Below are 23,613 nucleotides of genomic sequence, written 5' to 3'. Positions count from 1 at the left end.
GAAATTCTTTTGATCATTTTAGGCCATATTAGAAACAGAGGAAATTGCTCCTATTCCCCCAAACAATTAATTGTTAATTAATTCACAATACACTGTGAATTTAAAATGATAAATCCTCTGAAAACTTCTTTCCATTTCAAACCCCATACTTACATTTGGGAGAAATTCTTACTTCTCTTTAAGTGATTTGTTTTTGTTTGTTTCCATGTGCTTGATTTAAAAATAAGTGTCATGTGTGCTCCAACAATGACCCAATACTCAGGATTTGGGGCTGTTACTGTAGAACAGTAATAGTAGAACTAAAAGTGCAAAGCCTGGGTTAGTGGTCAGGACACAGGACTGAGAGACATAAATATGAATTCTAATCCCATTTCGGGCCATGATTCATGCTGTGATCTTGTGCCTGTCACTCAACTATTGGTGCTACAGTTTCCCCAAATGGAGACAATACTGACTTATCTTACCAGGGTGTCATGAGGCATAGTTAGTTGATATGTAGAGCAGTTTAAAGGTGAAAAACATTATGTAAGCACTACATTTTATTAAATATTATAGTAATATGATTATAATGGTATAGGCAGGCAAGTCTTTCCCAGCCTACGGGGACATCTCCTCTCCCTGTACTCAGGAGAAACTGGACAAAAGACCTTTCCTTTTCTTTTAGTCAAAGGGAATAAACATGAATATCCTTTCAAACAATTACTTGAATGCTGCTTACTCAATAATACTTCAGAGGAAATAAGCTACAGTTTTGGTAGAGCTCCATGTTTGTCAAGATGGAAGGGGCAGCAGAGTGCCCACTCTTGGGGCAGTGGAGACGAGGCTTTCAAGTCTGCAGATGTCATGCAGGGGCTGTGCTTGCTCTCAGGATAGAGGAAAGGAGTGGCCTGTCCTTTCCTTTGACTCCAGTGGCAAGTCTTTAGAGTGCTTTTGCATTGTACTAACATTGCCGTGGCAATAGCTACTGTCTCTTAGGCCACGTCCAGACTAGGAATTAAAATCGATTTTAGATACGCAACTTCAGCTACGAGAATAACGTAGCTGAAGTCGAATTTCTAAAATCGAGGTACTCACCAGTCTGGACGGCGCGGCATCGATGTCCGCGGCTCTCCGCGTCGATTCCGGAACTCCGTTCGGATTGATGGAGTTCCGGAATCGATGTAAGCGCGCTCGGGGATCGATACACCGCGTCCAGACTAGACGCGATATATCGATCCCCGAGCAATCGATTTTAACCCGCCGATGCCGCGGGTTAGTCTGGACGAGTTAGAGTAGGGAGATGGATAGAGCAGTGTCTAAACAAAGAGGCGAGTGAATCCAGCCCTCAGTGAACGTCTGTAGTAAATGGAGAGGGTCAGGGGAAATTCTATCCCCAAACACAATAAAAACAGCCATCTACTGATAAGTGGGTTAACTACTAATTTTTGTCAAAACACCCCTTCCATGATTCAATGGCACTGATACATTTTGATTGCTTAGCCGTGTCAAATTAATCTTCCTTGCATAATCAGGCTTATAAATGTGCAGCAGCACAGCTCTTTTTAAAAGAAACATTATGCCTTAGTGATACAACCACCCTTGGGAGCCAAACACTTGGAGTATCGTGGACCAGTTCATTGATACAAATAGTGGTTATGAATGGGGTTCATGTCATACACAAAAGCATAGTAGCTTGCTGTCAGAAGGGATAATGTGATAACCCAAGAGTGTTTCTGAATGGCATAGAGCTTTGTGGGAACGGCAATATTTGACTTTAAAATGCAATCACACAAGATCAGAAGGCTAATGGTAAAGAAAATGAACTTGTGAATAGCACCCTCTGCTGTTGTGCTAGCCCTGCTAAGGTGGGTTGATGTGCAAAAACTTATTTGATTGGCCTTATGTATAGGTAGGACTTTAGGAGCTCTTTCAATTAATCAGACAATCAACACAAAGACTAGCTTTGCCCTACAGTTGTGCTCCCTGGATTTTCATGGGCATCAGTGAAGTTTCACTGTATGTGTTGACTGTGCTCAAACCTGGTTTGGTGAACATTTAAATAACCTCTTGGAGAATGCAAACAGGAATGGTTTTAGGATTTTGAATCCTCCCAGCCAAGTAAGGCAGGGGTCTTTCAAATAACCATGCCCTACTGCATCACAATGGGAGTGCGGTAGTAGCAGGGCTCATGTTTATTGCCATTGGGTAAGGGATATTTCCAAGCCAATTGCACTTATCTTAAAATTAGTGAATATATTTTCACACTGTCCTCCTGTCCCTTAAAATACTGTACTCTGGTTAAAACTGGCATGTTCTTAGGTAACTCTACAAACCGCAGCATAAGCTTTCTCTGCTGTGAGAGGCATGTGCAAGAACATGTGGTGAGCACACGTGATGTGAGCTCATGGCATTTTTCCCTGCTGTGCCCATTGGCTAAGATCCTGCAATAGGATTTTTCTACTTGCCTCTCTGGTAGGTGATTCTGCTCTCATCTTCTCTAGCTTCACACTGGAGTGATTCAGTTCACTTGAATAAATTTACTTCTGATGTGAGAGCAGAATCAGACCTCCGACTTGTCTACACTGGCACTTTACAGCACTGCAACTTTCTGGCTCAGGGTGTGAACCCCCCCCGGCCCCCCCGAGCACAGCAAGTTTCGGTGGGAGCGGGGGTGTCTGGGAGCCATGCTCCCAGCGGTCGTAGCTATGCCCCTTGTAGAGGTGGGTTTTTTAGAGCGTTGGGAGAGCTCTCTCCCAGTGCTCTGATGCGACCACACAAGCCACATCAAAGTGCTGCTGCAGCAGTGGTGCCAATGTAGACTAGCCCCTAGCGTGTGCAGATCAGAGTGGAACAGACAGACACCATGGGAGGAAAATGCCATGTCTACCATGCAAGCCACAGCTCATACGTAGAGTTTTAGACTTGCAAGTGGCCCATTTACATTAAACTGTCAGGGATATTGATGTTTTCCTAACTGAAGCATGGGGACACTGTCTACTTTGGGAAGAAAAATATTAAATACAAACATTGTATGTAGAAATTTTGGGGGCAAATTCTTTGTTGGTATAAATTGATACAGTTCCATTAACTTCAATGGAGTTTCACCATTTACACTAAAAGAATTTGGCCCAAAATTTAAAGATCAATCAGGCAGTGGCAAAATTCTAGCAAATAATTTCCATCCAATCTGAAAAGGGTTTCTTTGACTATATGGCAAATGGAGACATACCACCACAACCTGGATTTGAACAACCCCAAACTTTGGGGAAGTTCAAATCAAATAGAGGACTGCTTCCTCTGTACTGGGCTGAAGCAGAACCCCAGGTATGAACTCTAGAAGAGTTTGTATCCGGACCAGAACCTTGCAGCTTGAGTCTACCTCTTATGCTGTTGAATGTCAGGAAATAACAGTGTGAAGAGAGAGCAGTAGCAGAACACCATTTGTTTATTTACATTTATTGTCTACGGAAAAATTAATAAATGTGAGGTGAAAACCTGACCTATTTAAGTCAATGACAAAATTCCTATTGACTTCTAGATTTTCACCTTTCATGTTCAGATTTTGAATAACACTGCTGTGCTGAATAGACAGCAAAAGCTTGTTTCCACATTTTGATTGGCTTTGTTCAAACATTGGCTATGGTTCTCCCCTTGTACTGGTGTAAGTCAGGGGTAATTTTAATGGAGTTACCCAGGAGCAAAACAAGTGTGAGAGAAGGATCTGACCCTTTTTACTTAATCACTACCACAGCTTTAAACAGGCAGTCGCTGCTGTTGGGGTTAGAGTATATCAAAGGACCAAGCAGATGTTGAGACTGTCGAACCATTTCAAGTTCTAATGCCACAAAATAGATGTTTTTGACTGCCTGAATTTTAAAGACTCAAGCAAACAGGAAACATTTTGCTATAAACAAAGCAAACAATGTTATATGTACTTGCCTGATAAAGCATGGGTTAATCTCTCACAGAATCAGCCAACATGATTTAGTACCATGCTACCCTTAATTCTGGAGTGTAGATCATGTAATACAGGTCCCATTTATACCAAATGGGTGGATGGCCTACTTGAGAAGCCCTGCCCTCTCCTCTTCTGTAGGAGCAAAACCCAGCTCTATAGCCTCCTTTATTCCACCTCAACTTCCATCCTCTAGCCTTGCTTAGTCTAGCCTAGCCTAGCCTAGCCTAGCCTGGTAAATTGAGAACATTGCTAAATGTTACACTATATTACACAGCAAGAATAAAGAAAAGAAAGATGAAAAGGAGGAGAAAAAAGAAGAAAAAAAGGAGGAAAAGAAAGAGGAGAAAAAAGACGACAAAAAAGATGATAAAAAAAAAGAGGAGTAAGTATTGCTAGTGAATGTATGGCTGTAACACACCTCCTGCACCATAGAGCCTTACATGGAGTAGTTAAGTCTTCAGAGCAAGGCTCCTGCTACAGTCAGTGTTTTCCCAAGCTGCAGGAGTGTTCTCGTGTCAAAGCTATAATGAATTTTCAAATTTGAAACTGCAACTGCTCAAGGAACATGCAGAATCTTCCCAGCCATACAGGTTTTTCCTTGGCACTTTCCCAATGCTTTGTTGCACTAACTTCAGACCAGGAGTAGCGGAAGTTTCCTAAAAGGACGGGGCCACTGGTGCCCAAACCATGGCCGTACCCCCACACCACCCCTTTTGCCCAAGCCCCCACTCTCGCACCACCTCTTCTCCGCAAGGCCATGCCCCAACCCTGCCTCTTCCCCCAAGACCCCCCCCCCCCCACTCGCTCCTCTTCACCCCGTTGCTTGTCCTTACAGCCGGTAAAGTGATGCGGCCATGGCCCTCTGCCCCCCCCCCCCAACCTGTTCTGGCACCCCTGCTTCAGACTGAGCAGTAAAGGGAATTCAAATGATCTCTGATCACCTGAGAAGGCAAGAAATTGCCTTCTCTATAAGGCCCTATTAGTTAACAGCAGTCTCCTTTGCAAGTCTGTACAGGCTTGGTCCTGGTTCAGAATATCTGTAGAATCAAGGTGGGGCACAGAACAAAAACATTGTATTTATACAAATACTGACCAGTTCAACATCTTCAGTTATATTTTCCATTATTTACCCTATTGTGAGCAGGAGAAACTCTATTGACTTCAATGTGGTTGTGATTTCTTCCATCAAGCAGTGCATTTGGCCCTTAGTGTATGTAAATAGACAATTGTTCCCTAGTTAGCAATTTATAAACTCCATTCCCATTGATTAGAGTTGGCTTTTGTTCAATGCCATGTAAAGAAAAGATGGAAAGAGAATGAGTGTTATATGTGCAGAATGAACGCTGGTTCTGAGGTGTGTGTTATAATGAATATATCACAGATGTGTGTAGAGTGTGCTGTAGGTACCGTATTGCTGTAGTAATCCCTAGTTAAGAATGCCACTTCTGGATGGATTCTTTCTGATCCCAGGACATAGATTCTTCTCTCTTAACCAAAGTTTTTTCTAGAGGAAGCTCAGTCAACCTCCCACAGTGTGCAGTGGGGTTTGTCCTTTCACACAAATCTAAGGTTCTTTGAAATAAACCGGAAGAGAAAAGAATGGGATTGACTTATAAGAGAAAGGGTTATTCTTTTGAGAGTGCAAAGTAGGCAATGACCTCTTTGACTCAAGGAACAGGGTTATCACAATTTTGTTGTGGTTTTTAGAAGAAATTGGTAAAAATTCTTGTCTGATGGGAAAGGTCAATAGGTTTGTTTTCAGTTTAAAAGAAGGGTGCCTATACTATGACTGTTCAGAATGGGTTTTTTAAATGATAACACATGTTTCAGTGTTATTTTGACATCTATGTAAATTTTTCTAGTTCTTTTTTATTTCCTTGGATTTTGGGGCATGTAGGAATAGACTGAGTCAAATGAGAAAAGCTTCAGCTGCTCTATTGAGTAATATCTGGGATTTCAGCAGGAATGGCACACCCTCTGGTGTTATGCCTTTGTCATTAACTGAGCTGCAACCATTACAATCTACTAGAAGAGTGTTCAGCCTTGGAGATCAAAAACATGACCTCCTTATGGAAATAATTTCCCTCAGTGTACCTCTGCATGTTTTTTACTTTTCAGGAAGAAAAAGGAGATCTTTGTGATTGATCCTTCAAGCAACCTGTACTATAGGTGGCTGACCATAATCGCGACCCCAGTATTCTATAACTGGTGTATGCTAGTGTGCAGGTATGGATTTATATTTAATGCTTATTTTAGGCTGTGGAAGGAATGCCTGGCTTGTCTGGAACTGGAAAAGCCCACCTGATTCTTTTATTTTAATATAGTGTCCAGACTTTTTCCTCCCCATTACTGCTGCTGCATTGCTCAATCACTAATTAATTTTCTTGAGGATATGTCTTTATTTTATTTTTTTTAAAGGTTTAGGACAGGAATTGGCAACCTTTGGCATGCGACCCACCAAGGTAATCACCCTGGAGGGCCGAGCCAATTTGTTTACTTGCCGTGTCCACAGGTTCGGCTGATCGCGGCAGCCAGCACATCCCTCGGACTGCGCCGCTTCCTGTCGCCCCCATTGGCCTGGGACAGTGAACCATGGCCAGTGAGAGCTGCGACTGGCCGAACCTGCAGATGCGGCAGGTAAACAGCCCTGGCGAGCTGCATGCCGAAGGTTGCCGATCCCTGGTTTAGGATTATGTGTCAGACATCTGTTCCAAATCCTTTATTCTGGTTTCTGTTCTTCTAAAGTGCATGTATATAATATACATACACACCTACATATGCACACTACATATGTGGAAACAATATCTATGAGATAAAATTAAGAGTCCCGTACATATATCATGTTCTTTGGACTCCCTGCACTCTGCTCACTAATCTGTCTCTCCTGAACAGATTAAAACAGCTGCCATTACTCTCCACCTCCCACAAGTAGCCCAAAAAGCCAGATAAAAGTTCTACCCCTAGCTCTCGAGGTATAGGACGAGTGAGTACTGCATCAGTGATAGGATTATGCTAGGAGAATCTTGCCACCAATCATGGATATAAACAGGAGCTTTCTACTGTTGATGAGAGGAAATTCCAGAAAGATGGAAATTCTTTCTATGCCTTTAGCCTAGAAGTCCCCAAATTCCTTGGGCCTTAAAATCCTGATATTCTGTAAAAAAATGCTATTTTAGGTGATTTTGAAGAGTGTTCTTCTCCCTCCAAGTCTGTATATTTAGACTCATGATCCTAATGAAGCCTGTTGTTCCAGGCAGAGGGAGCTGAAAATATTAGCAATAACATTTAAGATGTTCTCTTAAAATAGTTTTTTGGTAAAAAATGTGCCCCTCCACACACACTGGATGGGGCACTATCAAGATTTTCTCAGCATTCATTTGGAATTACCTGCAGAGCTTATTGCTAAACTCATGCTGTTAAAACCTTTTTATCACACCACACCATCATGCATTTTCTTTCTTTCTCTTTCGTTTTGTACAAAAAACATAGCACTCTTGTTAAAAGCTGTTTCTTCATTATACAGTGTAGTTGTAGCCGTATTGGGTCCCAGGATATTAAAGAGACAAGGTGGATAAAGTATTGTCTTTTATTGAACCAACTTCTGTTGGTGAGAGAAACAAACTTTGGAACCACACACGGATCTTCTTGTTGTCTCTCTCACCAACAGGAGCTGGTCCAATAAAAGATATTACCTCACCCTCCTTTTTCCCTTTTTTGAGGCAGCTTTAAAAATCTAACAATCCTGATACTATATTAGATTATTTAATGTGAAATTTAATTCCTTCATAAGAGACCAGGCTGGGGACAGGCATGACTTGGAAAATAATGAGCCTTTAATGGTCCTAGCATCCGTCAGGGTCCTGTTTTAGGGTAGGGGGGTGGACATGACCTCTCAAAGACCTTTCCATCCCTACATTTCTATAATTCTATGATAGGTTGAGAAGACTCCTCCATTCTATTTTTTTAAATTGTAAATCTCTGCTTTTGCGAAACAAAAGCTGAGAATGTGCATTTCATGCTTTCTGCATTTTCATAGGAGCCCAGAGTGCTTGTCACTGAAATGTTCTTTTCTCTTCCTTCCTGGGATAGAAGTTTGATGACCGCTTGCTAGGTGCCATCAGAGGCAGTTATAGCAGAAGATGCAGTTTTACTTTTACAGATGAGGGGTTGGCTGGTAGTTATTGGACTTTATTCCAGTTTTATTTTCTCCTTAAAGGTAGCATTTAGAAGTGTACAATTTGGTTAATTCCCCATTGGATCATTCTATCTCCCTATAAAGTTTCTTGGATGATTTTGCATGGAACCCCTTTGTATAGTTTATTCATATGTCTTCTTTATGAGTTAGGATGTGTGGCCTGATGATTTTTGTCTGTCTGCCTAAAAAGTCTTTGACTGGCAGCAAGCACTCCCAAATCTGTGCCTGCAGTGGCATCTGTGTGCCATCTAGTGTCTACAGTACAAAGTGACACTAAGCCAATGTATTTCTCTAGGGCACTGTTACCATTTATGGATAAACTTGTGGTAGTCAATAAGGGATAGATAGGCTGGTGGATGGCACGCAAGATCGGGGAGTAGGCAGAGAAGAGTCATTTAAAGTTAGTATGAGGAATTTTGACATGGCTTTTCCTCCAATGGCAGGGAGATATTACTGGAGTACGTGAAATGGACAATCGGACTCAGTGTATCAGAATCATATGGGAGTGCTATGAAGGCAGATCACTTAGCCTCTGGGAGACATGGGAGATGGTGTGCCCTGTGTAACACAGGAGCAAACCTTCTTCCAGTTGATCCAAGAATTAACTTGATGGGGTCTGAATGAATTCTGTACAGTCCTCCTCTGCTTGTAGCTCTGATGCTGTGATGTGAGATTTTGAGGATCTGAGCTGAGAAAACTGATGCAGAGTAACTTGTGGGATGTGTGTATATGTGTGAAATTTGCCCCTGCTGTGTAAGACCTTTGGTTTCAGAAATATCCCATTATGTTAAGTCATTACATTTAAATTCACAGCAAATACTCCAGTGCAGACATGATGCCCACAGCTTGTGCAGTGCCAGCAACAGTTGTTAAAATGCTTTCAGAATACATATATAGTACTCTCTGCGCCTGCTTATACAAGAGGAATGAAATCTTCCATGTCTTTGTGGTTATTTTTTAGAGCCTGTTTTGATGAGCTACAAACCGAACATATTATATTATGGGTGGTCTTGGACTATAGCTCAGATATCATCTACATACTGGACACATTCGTCAGATTCAGGACAGGTGAGTCCTCTTAGGATTTTACATTGTTTTCAGACATAACATGGGTTTTGCCCTACTGGATCAGTATGCTGGTGGCCCATATAGTTCAATATCCTGTCTCCAACAGCATCTAAAACTAGATGCTTCTGAAGAAAACACAGGAAACTTTGAGGTGGGAAATTGTGGAATAACCTGTGTTTAGGAAAAGCCTTTCCTATCGCCCCGCAATTAGAGATTGGTATATTCCCCGTCTTATATCCCTTCCAAATTTAAAAACAAAAACAAAACAACCCTATATACTATAATGGTGGATTTTTTAAATCCATATAAATGTTGAGTACGTTTTTTTAATCCTGCTAATGTCTTGGCATTAATGATAGTTTGTGGCAATGAATTCTACAGGCTATTTATTCTCTGTGTAAAAAAAAAGTATGTCATGAGGTGACGGAGCCAGTTTGCCTGCAAGAGTGCTGTGACAGCCTCTGCTAAGAACTTTTCTCTTGCAGTGGATTTGTACCAGAACTTTAATACTGTGTTCTGTGCAACCAAGCAAATGACATGAGTAAAACGGTGACAACAGTTGCAGGAGGGAGGTAAAACCTGCTATTGCCATGGGAGACATTTAAACAATTCACAGCAGAAAGTAAACTCAGCCTCCTTATCATAAATATATTTAAAATATAGATTAGTTTTTCATATTGTGTCACATATTTGTCTGCATCACTCAGCCCAAGTTATTCACTTAAATCGGGAGAGGAGTATTGGTCTTGTGGTTAAGGCTAGCACTAGACTGCAACTTTCTAGAGTGCAGTTCCCAGTTCTGCCACAGACTTGCTGTGTGACCTGGAGCAGGTCACTTAGAGTATGTTCACACTGCTATTAAAAACCCGCGGCTGGCCTATGCCAGCTGACTCGGGCTCATGGGGCTTGTCCTCGTGGGGCTGTTTAATTGCAGTGTAGATGTTCAGGGTCAGGCTGGATCATGGGCTATAGGGTCCTGTGAGCATAGGCGGCAGGTTATATGGGCTTGAGGTGCCCGAGCACCAGAAATATTCAGGGCTGGGGGCTGTGCTCCAGCAATATTTGGAGCTGGGTCTCTCCTCTGGCCCTGCCTGGATCGGGCCCCGGCTGCCATGGGTCTCCCCCCCCGCCCCGCCGCGTCACTGCCTGAAAGAAAGCGGCGGGTGCCTCTCCCGTGCCTGCTTGTGCTGCCGGAATAGCACATTCCTATGCGGAGCTGCTCCCGGCAGAACTGCTGTCTGCTGCCCCAGGGTCCTAGCTCCCCCCATCTCCTAATGGCAGGGCAGGCTGCCCTTACCCTGCCCTTCTGCCCTAGCCCTGAGCCTCTCCAATGCCCCAAACCCCTCATCCCCAGCTAGAGCCCTCATCCCCCTGCACCCTAATCCTCTGCCTCAGCCCTGAGCCCCCTCCTGCATCATGAATCCCTCATTCTCAGCCCCACAGCCCTCACCCCTGCACTCCCTCCTATCCCACTCCCTCCCAGAATATGCACCCCCTCCCCCTTCCCACACACCCCTTCCCACCCCCAAAGCCTGCACCCCTCACCCGCTCCTGTGCCCCCACCCCCAGCCCAGAGCCTGCACCCAAACTCCGTCCCAAAGCCTGCACCCCTCACCCTCTCCTGCACACCCACTCCCTGCCTCAGCCTGGAGCCTTCACCCAGCACCCAAACTCCATCCCAAACCCTGCACCCCTCCTGCACCCTAATCCCCAGCCCAGGACCTGCACCCCAGACCTCCCTCCCCAATAAAACCCCTCCCAGAGCCTTAGGCAGGTGGGGGCGGAGTTTGGGGGGGACGGGTTCTGAGCACCACCAAAATTTCTACAAACTTGCCACCCATGCCTGCGAGGGATGAGGGTCCCAGAACTTGGGCTCCAGCCCAAGCCCTAATGTTTACACTGCAATTAAACAGCACCCTAGCATGAGCCCTGCAAGTCCGAGTCAGCTGGCATAGGCCAGCCATGGATGTTTAATTGTAGTGTAGACATACGTTTAGAGACTGATTTTGCTATCCTTACACTGAAGAGCATCTTAATCCATAGACTTCAGTGGGACTAATCATGGAATAAAGTGCTACTCAGCATGAGGAAGAGTATCAGAATTTGACCCTTAATCTCTGTTAACATTGAGGGAGGATGGGGTAATAATGCTTCCATTCATGGTGTGGCTTATCTATTTGGACCCTGATCCTGCAATGAGATCTGCACAGATAGAACCAACACCCACATGGAGCTATACTGACTTCATTAGGGCTCCGTGTTTCAGTGGTCCAAATAATTGTCTTTGTGAGTTTGGGGCCTTTATATTTTAAGCTCGTTGGGGGCATGTACTGTCTTTTAATGTATATAGAATGTTTATCACAATGGACCCCTAGTTTTGTTTGAGGTCTCTATGTGCTATTGTAATTCTACTGCTACTACTAAATATAAAGCTTATACAATATCTTTTTGTGAACTATACTAAAAACCTATGGAAAGTACATTAATGTCCATATATATTATAAGTTTGAAATGCAATAATGTCTTCAGTATTTGCAAGCAAATAGGAATCCTTCAAGCATAAGCTGCAGCCGGTTTCTGACTAATTATAGGTTGTGGTCCATCTTCTAATGTATTATAACAAAAAACGGTTTTTTTTTATCCTTTTAAGGCTTCCTTGAACAAGGCTTACTAGTCCAAGATGAAAAGAAACTAAGACTACATTACACTACTACTGTACAGTTCAGATTAGATATGCTCTCTCTTTTACCAACAGACTTGGCATATTTAAAACTTGGGTTGAACTATCCTGAACTACGGTTTAACCGCTTGCTGAGGTTTGCCAGGCTATTTGAGTTTTTTGACCGCACAGAAACCAGGACAAACTATCCAAATATGTTTCGGATTGGAAATCTTGTCTTGTACATTCTTATCATCATCCACTGGAATGCATGCATATATTTTGCAATTTCAAAGCTTATTGGGTTTGGAACTGACTCCTGGGTCTATCCCAATGTGTCCCATCCAGAATATGGACGTCTATCCAGAAAGTATATTTACTGTTTGTATTGGTCAACACTGACACTAACGACAATTGGAGAAACCCCACCTCCTGTGAAAGATGAAGAATATCTCTTTGTGGTCATTGACTTCTTGGTGGGTGTGCTGATCTTCGCTACTATTGTCGGTAACGTAGGCTCTATGATTTCCAACATGAATGCCTCCAGGGCAGATTTCCAGGCCAAAATTGATTCCATAAAACAGTATATGCATTTCCGAAAGGTGACAAAGGATTTGGAGGCCAGGGTCATTAAGTGGTTTGATTACCTCTGGACCAACAAGAAAACAGTAGATGAGAAAGAAGTTCTTAAAAACCTGCCTGACAAACTTAAGGCTGAAATTGCTATCAATGTCCATCTAGACACGCTAAAGAAAGTGCGTATCTTCCAGGATTGTGAAGCTGGGCTTCTTATTGAGCTGGTGCTGAAGCTGAGACCTACAGTCTTTAGTCCTGGAGATTACATCTGCAAAAAGGGGGATATTGGGAGAGAAATGTACATCATTAAGGAGGGGAAGTTGGCTGTGGTGGCAGATGATGGCATAACACAGTTTGTTGTCTTAAGCGATGGCAGCTACTTTGGAGAAATCAGCATCTTAAACATCAAAGGTAGCAAATCTGGTAACAGACGGACAGCCAACATCAGGAGCATTGGTTATTCCGATCTATTCTGTTTGTCCAAAGATGATTTGATGGAAGCCCTCACTGAATATCCTGATGCCAAAAAGGCATTGGAAGAGAAAGGGCGGCAAATTCTGATGAAAGACAATTTAATAGACGAGGAGGCGGCAAAAGCAGGAGCCGACCCTAAAGACTTAGAAGAAAAAGTAGAAAGACTTGAAAGCACTCTGGACAATCTACAGACGAGGTTTGCTAGGCTCATGGCAGAATACAACTCAACCCAACTCAAAGTAAAGCAGAGACTCACCAAAGTGGAAAACAAAATGAAGAAATATGGAAGTGGCTTCTTATCTGATGGAGGGGAAGAATCTGTAAAAACTGAAGAAGTGCAGAAAAAGAATTAATAGTTCATTTATATTTCCTCATTTAATCTAGAATATTTCAGCATGTAAAGCCATAAATATATATATATATACACACACATATACATATATATATAAACATATTATATATGTGAAAACACTCTCTCACACACACACACACAATTATTTTTATATGGACTCCAAGAGAATGGTTTTTAGAGTTTTTAACTAAAGCAATATTTTCTTGTAAATAGGAAATTGTTACTTTTTATCTTGTTTTTAAGCGGAGACTTTGGATTGTCATTTGGGTCTCTTTTTGTACTGATGACATGTTTCTTACGAGTCATGCTCAGATTATCTTTAATGTGGTATGTATAGATCTTTACACATTTAATTGTTGTTTATCTCTTTCCATTGTCTGGTTGAAGGAGTCATGTGTAAAGTAATGGACTCTTCCAGAAAGAGGAGACAGATCTGTATTAATAATTAACTATGCTATGTCCACACGCTCTACTTGGTAGCCTAGTAACCTACTAAATCCATGTAGTAAATCCAGACTACCCAAAATCTATATTCTTTCACAGCAATGTTAAGAAACCTATAGGAAAGGCCTGTCTTGGCTATATAATGTGTTACATGCTATGAAATACCCAGGTACTTGAATGCTACAGATCTCGAAATGACTCCTTTCTACTGTGCTCTGCTGTGGTCATTGGAAAGTCCTTATAGAGCAACCAGTGGTGCTTAACCTTCTGCTTTTATGTAGAGGGCCTGTTCTCCATCCCCTAGGATTTCATCCGGCTTTTGGGGCAGAACTCCTGACTATAATGCATGGGGGCAACCCCTATTGAATAATTTGAGGGAAATTGTGTGAGGGGGGAGCAGATTTTTCTGCTCTGATCCTCCACCCAGATCTCCATCTGCAAGTATTTCTGCAGGGGAGGAAGATCCTGGATCCTGTTAGGAGGCCTTTCCTGATATTAAGCCTAAGGTTTCCTTCTCTTTTTATTTTATTACTCCTGTTATAATCCCCTCATGCCAGCCTAAAGAATTCCTCTCCCTTCTTGGAATTTATGGCTTTCAGATATCCGTTACCATGGCACCACATCAGCATTACTGAGCTAAGCTAGACAAAATTTACTCTTAATTTTCCTCAATACAGCCCCTTCAGGTCCCTAATCATTCTGGTTGCTCTTCTCTGAACTTGCTCTAGGTTGTCACTTATCTTTCTGGTAAATTTCTGCCCTGAACTGAATGCAACATCCCAGGTGCAATCACACTGGCAGGCAAAATTGTATTGAGGATTTTTACTGCCACATCACTAGGTCCCTACCATGAAATCTGGCTATTGTAGGGATAGGGAGCTCCTACCATGTGCTAACCTCCAGCTCCATACTGATGCACATAACAAAATTCATGTGGTGGGTGTGGAGCCAAAGGATTCGGAGTGTGGGGGGGCCTTGGCTGGGGTAGAGGGTTGGGGTGCAGGGGGGTGAGGGCTCTGGCTGGGAGTGCAGGCTCAGGATGAGGGGTTTGGGGGTGCAGTGGGGCTACCTGGGCTATGGTGAGGAGAAAGGACTCCCCCCCAGCTCTCTCTCCCCACAGTAACACCTGGGCTGGGGGGGAAAGAGAGGGCAGCACCTTTTCCCCGGCTGTGGCAAGTCCGGGGCTGGTCTGGCTCTGGGTCGGGGCCATCTCTCCCCACTGCAGCCCTTAGTGCCTGCACGGCACTTAATCTTGGACACACATCTTAGAGGGAATTTAGCCCAGTGGCCCCTGACCCCATCCCTGGCAGAAGCCGTGGGGTGGCAGGGGAAGCCCCAGTGCCTGATCCTGCTTTCCAGCAGAAGCACTGGGTGGGTGGGATTGGAGGGGCACCATCACTCCCACCCTGGTCCCCCGCAGAAGCACAGGGGTGGTGGGGAAAGCCCTAGCACCTGAAACCCCTTTGCAGTCCTGGGACTGGAGGAGCTCTCACTCTTTGCTGCAGCCCTGGGCCATGGTGCGGACAGAGCTTCTTCGGTCTTGGAGCTACAGTGGGGCAGGGAGTAGAAAGGAGCAAACAGGTTGCAGGGCTGCTTTGGGGAGGGCAGAATGGGGGGGTACCCTGGGTGGAATCGGCACAAAGGGGTGGGGCTGTGGGTGGGACCGCAGGTGGAGGGGGAGGAACGGGGGTGGGGTCACAGGCAGAAGGGGTAAGGAGGGGCCGTGACTTGCTCTAGTCCAAGTCCCCGGGAAACCTTAATCCAGCTCTGCCAGGGGAGGTGGGTCTAACACGGCTCTGGGAGCACTCCCTGCAGAGGAAGAGGAAGTCCCAGCCCTGTTGGAACTAGCAGCTGGAGCCCGGCACGCGGTAGAAGCCCCCAGGTGGGGCATCCACTGCCCTGCCCTGTCCTGCCCCACCCCAGCTCAGGGCCCAGCACTCGGGGGCTAGAAGGGCCTTGAGCTGGCTGAGGTGGGAGGACCATGGTGCCCCCCTAACCATGGGGTACTGGGTGATTGCCCACCTGTAAGGCCACCTCTTTCCCCCTCAAAGTGAGCCCCCGCCCCAGACCCTGCAACCCTCACTTTTGTTCTGCTGCTGACACCAGCACTGGCTGTAGAGCAGGGAGCCCAGCTGGCAGCCACCACTCTCCAGCTGCCCAGCTCTGAGCACAGAGGTGAGGGTAGCAATCCTGTGACCCTCTTTTGGGACCCCCGTGGTTACAACACTGGCATTTCAGATGTAAATATCTGAAACTGTTAAACTGACTATTTTAAAAAACCTGTAACAGTGAAATTGACCAAAATGAGCCATGAATTTAGTAGGGCCCTGCAAATCCTATTGCAAACTCATGGCTACTACCCTACACTGTGTTCCTCCCCTGGATCTTCTTTTAGCATGACTACTTCTCAGATTTCTGTCTCTCCCATTGGGTGTGCTTTGGATTATTCCCCCCAAATGCATTAGTTTGCTTTTCTCCCTATAGCCTCATTTTTGTATTTTCTGCTCATGTCCTGAATAGCTCTCATTTTCCTGTATTATTTCTCTGTTCTCACTGGCATTTGCAGCCCCTCCAAGTGTAGTGTGAATACTTGTCCCCACTGAAGTTAATGACAAAAGTTCTTTATCGAGCACAGAATTTCATCTTCAGTGTTATCGACAATTTTATTAACCTGCAGTTTATTTACTCCCCAGCTTCCATAAAAGTTTGACTCTTTAATACGTCGTGGTGATAAAATCAAATGTGGAACAAATGTGGCCTCTGAAATCATATTAAGAAGCTGTTACTCTTTCCTTTCTTTCGCTCCATGAATTTTATGGGGCTCTAGGAAAAGCATCACACACATTGCCTCTTGTGAACTCGTTCAGTGTCACCTTAATGAAGCTGGCCAAACTTAACTTTGAGGTTCTACTGCCGTAAGAGGCTTGCTTTATTTCTGGAAACACATTTTATAACTCTACATCCTTTTGCAAATTAGAAGCAACTTCATTACCCTTGTGGATGAGTGATCTAAGCTTCCTAGTGTCCATGTGGGGTGTCAACATTCCCAGCAGAGCTGTGTCAACAGTACAATTGCTGTAGCTGACCCTGAACCGGGGTGGAGCTTGCCCAGACCAAACTAGACAGAGACAATTAGATTCTTCAGCACCTGGCACACTGTGTAAATGACATTCCGGTCTAAAACCAGATGTCTGGCAACCCTACCTCTGTTATACCAGTGTGAGCCAGGACTCCTGTTAGGGTGGCTGCCTAGAGTTCCTAATTTTTAGGAGTGGAGCCTACACATGTGCTGATTTCCTGGTCCCCCTTCCCCCCCACCAAAAGACAACTTCAGGCGGAGTCTCTAACCTTGGCAGCTGGGAGTTGTTGGAAGGCATGTTCTGGTCATAGCCCTTGTCCAACATGCCATGAGGAATCTGCCCGTAGATATCGATGTTCCTGCAGCTGGTGTGGAGCTGAGACTGCCCAGCCTCCTCTCCCCACAGAACCAGCAACTCTGGTGTGCTCCAAGTGGGAAAGCGTTTGCTATGTGTGGCTGCCATGATCAGCTGAGAAGATGCGATGTGAGCTGTCCACGCTGAGCAAACAGAAAGTGGAATTTCAAAAATTCCTGGGCCTTTAAAATGACATAACCAAGTACAATGTCTACACTGATACTTTGGTGATATAACTTTGCCGCAAAAAGCTCTGTGCCTCTTGTCTTTTTGTTTTGTCAATTGCAGAGGGACCATTGCAGTGTGTACAGCTCCACGGTTTTGGCAAGAAAAGCTGCCTTTTGTCAACAAAACTCTGTAGTGTAGACAAGGCCTTAGAGAACCACCTGCTTTCTCTTGCTCTGGTTTTGGTTCAATGTGGTAGAATTCTGGTGTCTAAGAAATAAAGTAAATAACATTCAACCTTTTTATGTTTTTAATCTACTGTCTCTGTGTGTATGCCATGAATGCAGCACACACTCTGCTAGAAGCCACTCTACTAGCATAGATCTGCTTCAGTCACACCTCCTGTCCCATTAGTCAGGACAGCTTGGTGGCAGGGGGATAGGAAAGGGAATGAGTGCTTGGAAGGGAGTGGTGGTCATTTTTTACCATTAACAAAGAGTCACACGCTCTGTTGCTTTTATAGGCCAATCTGATTGCACACACTGGGGCTCCTTGAATCTCCCTAGTGCTAGCAGATATTTTTGTTGTTTTGTTCTATAGACGATTGCAGACAGAGCTGGTTGAATTTGATGGGTCTGCTAACCAGGTACTAGGGGTGGGGGGGGGCTTCTGATTTTTCACCAAAATCAGTAGGGTTCTGTCCCCTGATGGCTAGAACGTTTCTTGGAATATTGGAATTGATTAGGATGATGCTATATGATGGAAATATGACCATTTATAGCATTAATATTTCCACTGTTAGACAATTGTAACAAAACATGTACAAAGCATATCAGGTAAGGTGTCAATGGAAAAGTTATGAGTTGCTAAAGATGATATCCATGTATCAGCACTGTACCTGAAGTTATGAATAGTGGCTGTATATCTGTATCCCAGTGTTTCTCAAACTGGGGTTGCTGCTTGTTCAGGGAAAGCCCCTGGTGGGCCGGGCCGGTTTGTTTACCTGCTCCGTCCGCAGGTCCGGCTGATGGCAGCTCCCACTGGCCGCGGTTTGCTGCTCCAGGCCAATGGGAGCTGCTGGAAGCAGTGTGGGCCAAGAGATTTACTGGCCACCGCTTCCAGCAGCCCCCATTGGCCTGCAGCAGCGAACAACAGCCAGTGGGAGCTGCCATCGGCCGGACCTTCGGATGGGGCAGGTAAACAACCAGCCTGGCCCACCAGGGGCTTTCCCTACACAAGCAGCGATGCCAGTTTGAGCAATATTGCTGTATCCCAAATGCATTTGTTCCTGGGAGTAACATGCACCAGGTAAAATCCACATTGAATTCAGACAGCTTTGTGTTGATGACCCCCCACAAAGACAATTATCTCTCATGGTGGGCCATGGAATAAATGTCCCACCCAGCATGTCTTCCTGTGGGCACTTTAGCCTCCAAGTGGCTAGTAGCTGCTGCTGTTAGCCAGCTAGCGATGTAAGGGCATATGTCCTGCTAATATGACACACTCTTGTGACCCTGGATTCCATCTTGTGCCTGTACTTTTCCATGAATAGTGCTGGGAGTTTGTTTGGGACAGTAAAATTCCATCCACATGGAAGAGGATATAAAAGACCCTTGTATCATTTCCATGGTGCCTCTCTCCTGCTCTGATTCTCTGGACTATGGACTTAACAACTCTAAGGAGCATTCCAATCTCTGGACTGAGGACCTTCCAATCTTTTGGCAGTTCCAGAGACTTTACAAGCCAGCACACTGTAACATCACTGCTACAAAAACTTTGCAATGATTGTATGTATATGCAAAAAGAACAGGAGTACTTGTGGCACCTTAGAGACTAACATATTTATTTGAGCATAAGCTTTCCTGCGCTACAGCTCACTTCATCAGATGCTGTAGCCCACGAAAACTTATGCTCAAATACATTTGTTAGTCTCCAAGGTGCCACAAGTACTCCTGTTCTTTTTGCATGTACAAACACGGCTGCTACTCTGAAACCTGTATGTATACAGTCTATTAACCATTTTTAACTCTCTTCTTCTTTTTTCTTATAAATAAACCTTTAGCTTTAGTTACTAAAGGATTGGCAGCAGGGTGACTATGGTCTGGCTCTGTGGCTGATCTCTTGAGATCAGAAGAACCCTTTGTTTGATGACACTGGTTTTCAGTAACCACTCATCATAAAGTCTAGTGCTTGGAGTGAAATAAGGGCTGGGATGCATAAGGAGACCGCATTTTTGACTTCTTGATAACTGGTGTGGTGAGACAGAAGTTTACGTTTGTCACTGGCTTGGTATAGTCTAATGCTAGAATAACCTCCAGTCTGGGGGTGAGTCTGCCCTGTTTCTCAGCACTTTGTCTTCAATCTGGCATCCTCAGCTGTGACCCACTGAGACATGATGACAATCAGATGCAGCTTTCAAAAGTTATCACTGTTCATCCAAACAGGGAAATGTCATGAAGTTGTGTATAGAGCCTCACTTCACTTGGCCAATTAAAGTGACTAATTTATCATTAAATCCTGGGATGTTGGAAATTAAACAACAGTAACAACAATAATACTAAGCAACAAAGAGTCCTGTGACACCTTTAAGACTAATAGATGTATTGGAGCATAAGCTTTTGTGGGTAAATACCCGCTTTGTCAGACACACAATAATACTTTGTACCCGTGGGGTGAGGGGGTTCTGTTAAAAAGTACTTTACAGACATTATCTGAGCTTCATACCATTGGTCAGTAGTTAGTAACTAGAGTTCATCGTGAATTTTTTGTCGGAATGCCTTTCCAATGAAAAACACCCTTTTTGTGAACATTTTCTGTGGGACAATTTCAGTTTTGAAAAATAAAAAGGATTTTTCCATCCAGAAAAAAGCAAAGTGGCAGCTCCCCCATTACCCATCTGGAAGGCTCTTGTCACTTTCATGTTCTCCCTGCAAGGACAGCGCTCTGGGGTGTCTTACCACACAGAGAAGGGTTGAGAAGGACTAGCTATATTGGCTATGTGGGACTTTTGGGATGCAGGGGGCAGGGCAGGTACTGCCTATGCTGCAAAAAAGTGTCTAGTTAAGGGAAGACAGCATGTGCCACCACACTGAACCCTATAACACATACTAGTGAGATAACAGTTACATTACTACGAGCCACACCTTGTTTATTTCAAGGAACACACCTATGGGAAACGACTGGCTGACTCTAGGAAGTTTCACAGGCCCTTGTTTTTTCCCTGCTTTGCACTTAGTGTAGTCATTGACACTTCGACACAGTGGGTTTAAACCACTGTCAACTCTGAGGTGTAGCATGTTACATCCACTTTGCCCTGAGGCAGGGCCTCAGCAGAGCAGTGGGGCAGTGGGCGGGGTAAGTATGGTTGGTTTTGTGCAAGTAAAAAGTTGGCAACCTAAACAGAGGGCCGGCTCTGGACTGGTCTAGTTCTGTTAATGCTCCAACACACTGGGCAGGAGCAACCATGGCGCGATTGCTTTGTGCCTGATGAGCCAAAGTAATAAATTACCAAGTGCAGGACAATGGTAGTGAGCTATAAAGGGATGTGTGGGTGGCAGGGGTGGGGTGGGGAGTGTAGCTCAAAGAAGCATGGGATGGCTATGCGACACTGCATTAGTCCCAGGTTGAACTCCCTGCCCCCTTTGACAACAATCTCATGCTGTGTGATTCCTGCCCTCCCACCCCCACCCCCACCTGTCAAACACCACTGACAGCAGCACTCATCAGAACTGGTACAGACCCTGTGGGCCATTTTACCTGGTAAGGCCCTTGGTCCCAGGTTTATGCCCAGATTAGGGAGGAAACAGGTTGCTTTAAAACAGCCTTGTTCTGAAGCCCTTGTGGTGTCCGTCTGCGCTGTCACACAACTAAGCATGTCCCGCCTGCAACTAAATCATTTTGTCTCCAATGTTGTGTTACATCTTCATGCCTATGCTGCTGCTGTGTTAACGCCTCAGTTTGTTTCTACATGCCCAAGCTATTAAACTAAGTAAATACTTTTTTATTACAGAGGAGCCAGTGATGCAAGGAGTCAGAGTTCTGCTTCTACCGCAGGCATTTCCTAGCACTAGCTCTTGCTTTTAAGCCAGCCACATGAAAGACAATTGTGATTAAGCAAATAGGCCCTGGGGTGACACTGCTGTTCATCCCAAACCTTTACAGCCTTAACTCCAAACCCTCACTCTTTGTGGCTGTGCTGCATGCGCCATCCCGGGAGGCATGTGGCTATGTTTTTATGTTTCCCTCAGTAACAGCGGACAGCGCTGTGCCAGGCTCGCTTGTGAACCACGCCTCACTGAGTGCAGTGGCGTGAGCATTGTATGGCGGGGCACTGCCACTCCCCTGCCAGCTGTTGGTGCTGCTACATAGCAACAAAACATTCCATCCTTTTGGTGCTCCCCAAATCTCTTCCTGCGCTGGCCTGACGTGTCAGGAGGAAATGTTCGTTCACGTTGCTGTGTGTCGCACTGGCAGTATCACAATATCTGTCCACACCCAACTGAGCTAGAGAGACCTGAGCACACCCTAGAGGGGCTTACAACATGAATTAGGCCTAACAAGGGGGATTAACAAGAGAGTAGGAAGCCGTGTGTGGACAGATGGATGCTTATGGGTAGAGCCCTGCCCAATTCAAGTTTCATTCTGGACAATTTCACAGCTGCAGGATTTGAAACTTAGTCAATTTCAGGTATTCAGATGTTTACATCTGAAATATGTCAGTGCTGTAACCCTGAGGGTTCTGACCCAAAAGATGGTTATGGGGGGGTTGAAAAGCTGTTGTAGGGGGGTTGTGGGATTGCTGCCCTCACTTCAGCACTCTACCTCCAGCAACCGCCTGCGGGTAGGTACCCAGAAGTGGGGCTGATCTTCCCTCGAGCGTGGCCATGCAGGGGAAGAGGAGGCCCTGTCCCTTCCGAGCCCAGCCAGGGCTAACAGCTAGGAGCCCCGGCTGGGGCGCTCCCAGCAGCAGGGGCGGATATCAGACCCACTTTCACCTCTGTGAACCTCCCATACTTGCAGGAAGCGCTGGGGCTACTGCCCAGCCCTGACAATTCCTACAGCCAGGGTAAGTATCTAGAGGTGGGTCTGAGCTCCCCCCAAGAGCAATTGTTCAGGGGAAGCCCTGACCCTCCCCAGCCTGGAGGGGACTAGAAGCTGGTGCCAGGGGAATGATAGGAGCTCACAGCTGGGGAACCCCCTAACCCTGTCCCTCCCCTCCAATAGCTAGCTTTTACAGGAGCGGTCTGATTTCATGGTCCATGACACATTTTTCACCACTGGAGTCCCCGGACGATGCTCTGGAACTACTCCCCACAAAGCTGGTCAGGACTTTGGAGAGCCTCCTCTCTCTTGAAGCAGATTGTCTTAAAGGCAAGAAGTTCACATGGCTTCACCTTCCTGGGTCTCTCCTTGGAGCATTCAGCATATCCCCTCTGTGCGCGTCCCACAGCGAGTCCGCCCAGGCTGGGTCCTGGGGAAGCCAGAGGGTCCTGCACACCCACCTTGCAGTCAGATGTGACTCTTAGCCAGCCAGTAAAACAGAGGTTTATTAGATGACAGGAACACGGTCTAAAACAGAGCTTGTAGGTACAGAGAACAGGACCCCTCAGCTGAGTCCATTCTGGGGCCCAGCGAGGCAGACCACCCCATCTGCCCTCACTTCCCGTCCCTAGCCAGCTCCAAACTGCAATCCCCTCCAGCCCCATCTTTCTGGCCTTTGTCTCTTTCCCAGGCCAGGCGGTCACCAGATCTCTTTGTTCACCTTTAGCGATTCCCTTGCAGGGTGAAGGGCCCCAGCCATTTGTTGTCAGGATACAGAGTGTTGACCATTTATGCACACTGGAGACTTAAGAAATGCATAGGCGAAACATCACACCATGATTTTGGTAGGAACTTACTTATGGGATTGCTCACAAGGGCTAGGGCACACCATCACGTTGTGAAGAGGGTGAGTTTTTGTTAGTTGCCTGATATTTTTGTGTACTTGTTGCAGCAAAAGCAGGGGCGGCGCCAGGCCCCAGCACGCCAGGCACGCTGGGGGTTCTGCCTCATCCCACTGTGTTTAGGCTTAGCAGTGTTTGAGTTTGATTTTTTTTAGAATTTTGACAGATAATGCTCATTTTTATTATCAATTTCAATGTTCACCATAGTAGGTAACTGGGGTGGAGGTGAGGGGGTGTTAGACAATAGTTAATGACAGGAGACATTGAGAGTCAAAACATTTAAGCTTTATAGCAGTTAAAACACAAATTGATGACCTCACATTTATCTTTAAATCAAACTTTAATATGCCCCCAAACTGATATTTCC

At 45.2% G+C, this 23,613-nt stretch overlaps 1 protein-coding gene across 1 annotated transcript in view; it reads left to right on the top strand.

Moving 5' to 3' along the window:
• Positions 1-13,262, top strand: part of CNGA3 (cyclic nucleotide gated channel subunit alpha 3) — a 48,207-nt gene extending 34,945 nt beyond the window's left edge. The window contains exons 6-9 of the mRNA XM_050932093.1: positions 4,212-4,319; positions 6,056-6,163; positions 9,094-9,200; positions 11,851-13,262. Coding sequence (XP_050788050.1) covers positions 4,212-4,319; positions 6,056-6,163; positions 9,094-9,200; positions 11,851-13,262 — 1,735 coding nt within the window. The remainder of the gene's footprint in view (positions 1-4,211; positions 4,320-6,055; positions 6,164-9,093; positions 9,201-11,850) is intronic.
• The last annotated feature ends 10,351 nt before the right edge of the window (positions 13,263-23,613 follow it).

Source organism: Gopherus flavomarginatus, chromosome 1 (assembly GCF_025201925.1).
Source record: "Gopherus flavomarginatus isolate rGopFla2 chromosome 1, rGopFla2.mat.asm, whole genome shotgun sequence".
Classification (NCBI taxonomy): Eukaryota; Metazoa; Chordata; order Testudines; family Testudinidae; genus Gopherus; species Gopherus flavomarginatus.
This window is presented reverse-complemented; position numbering and strand designations above follow the sequence as displayed.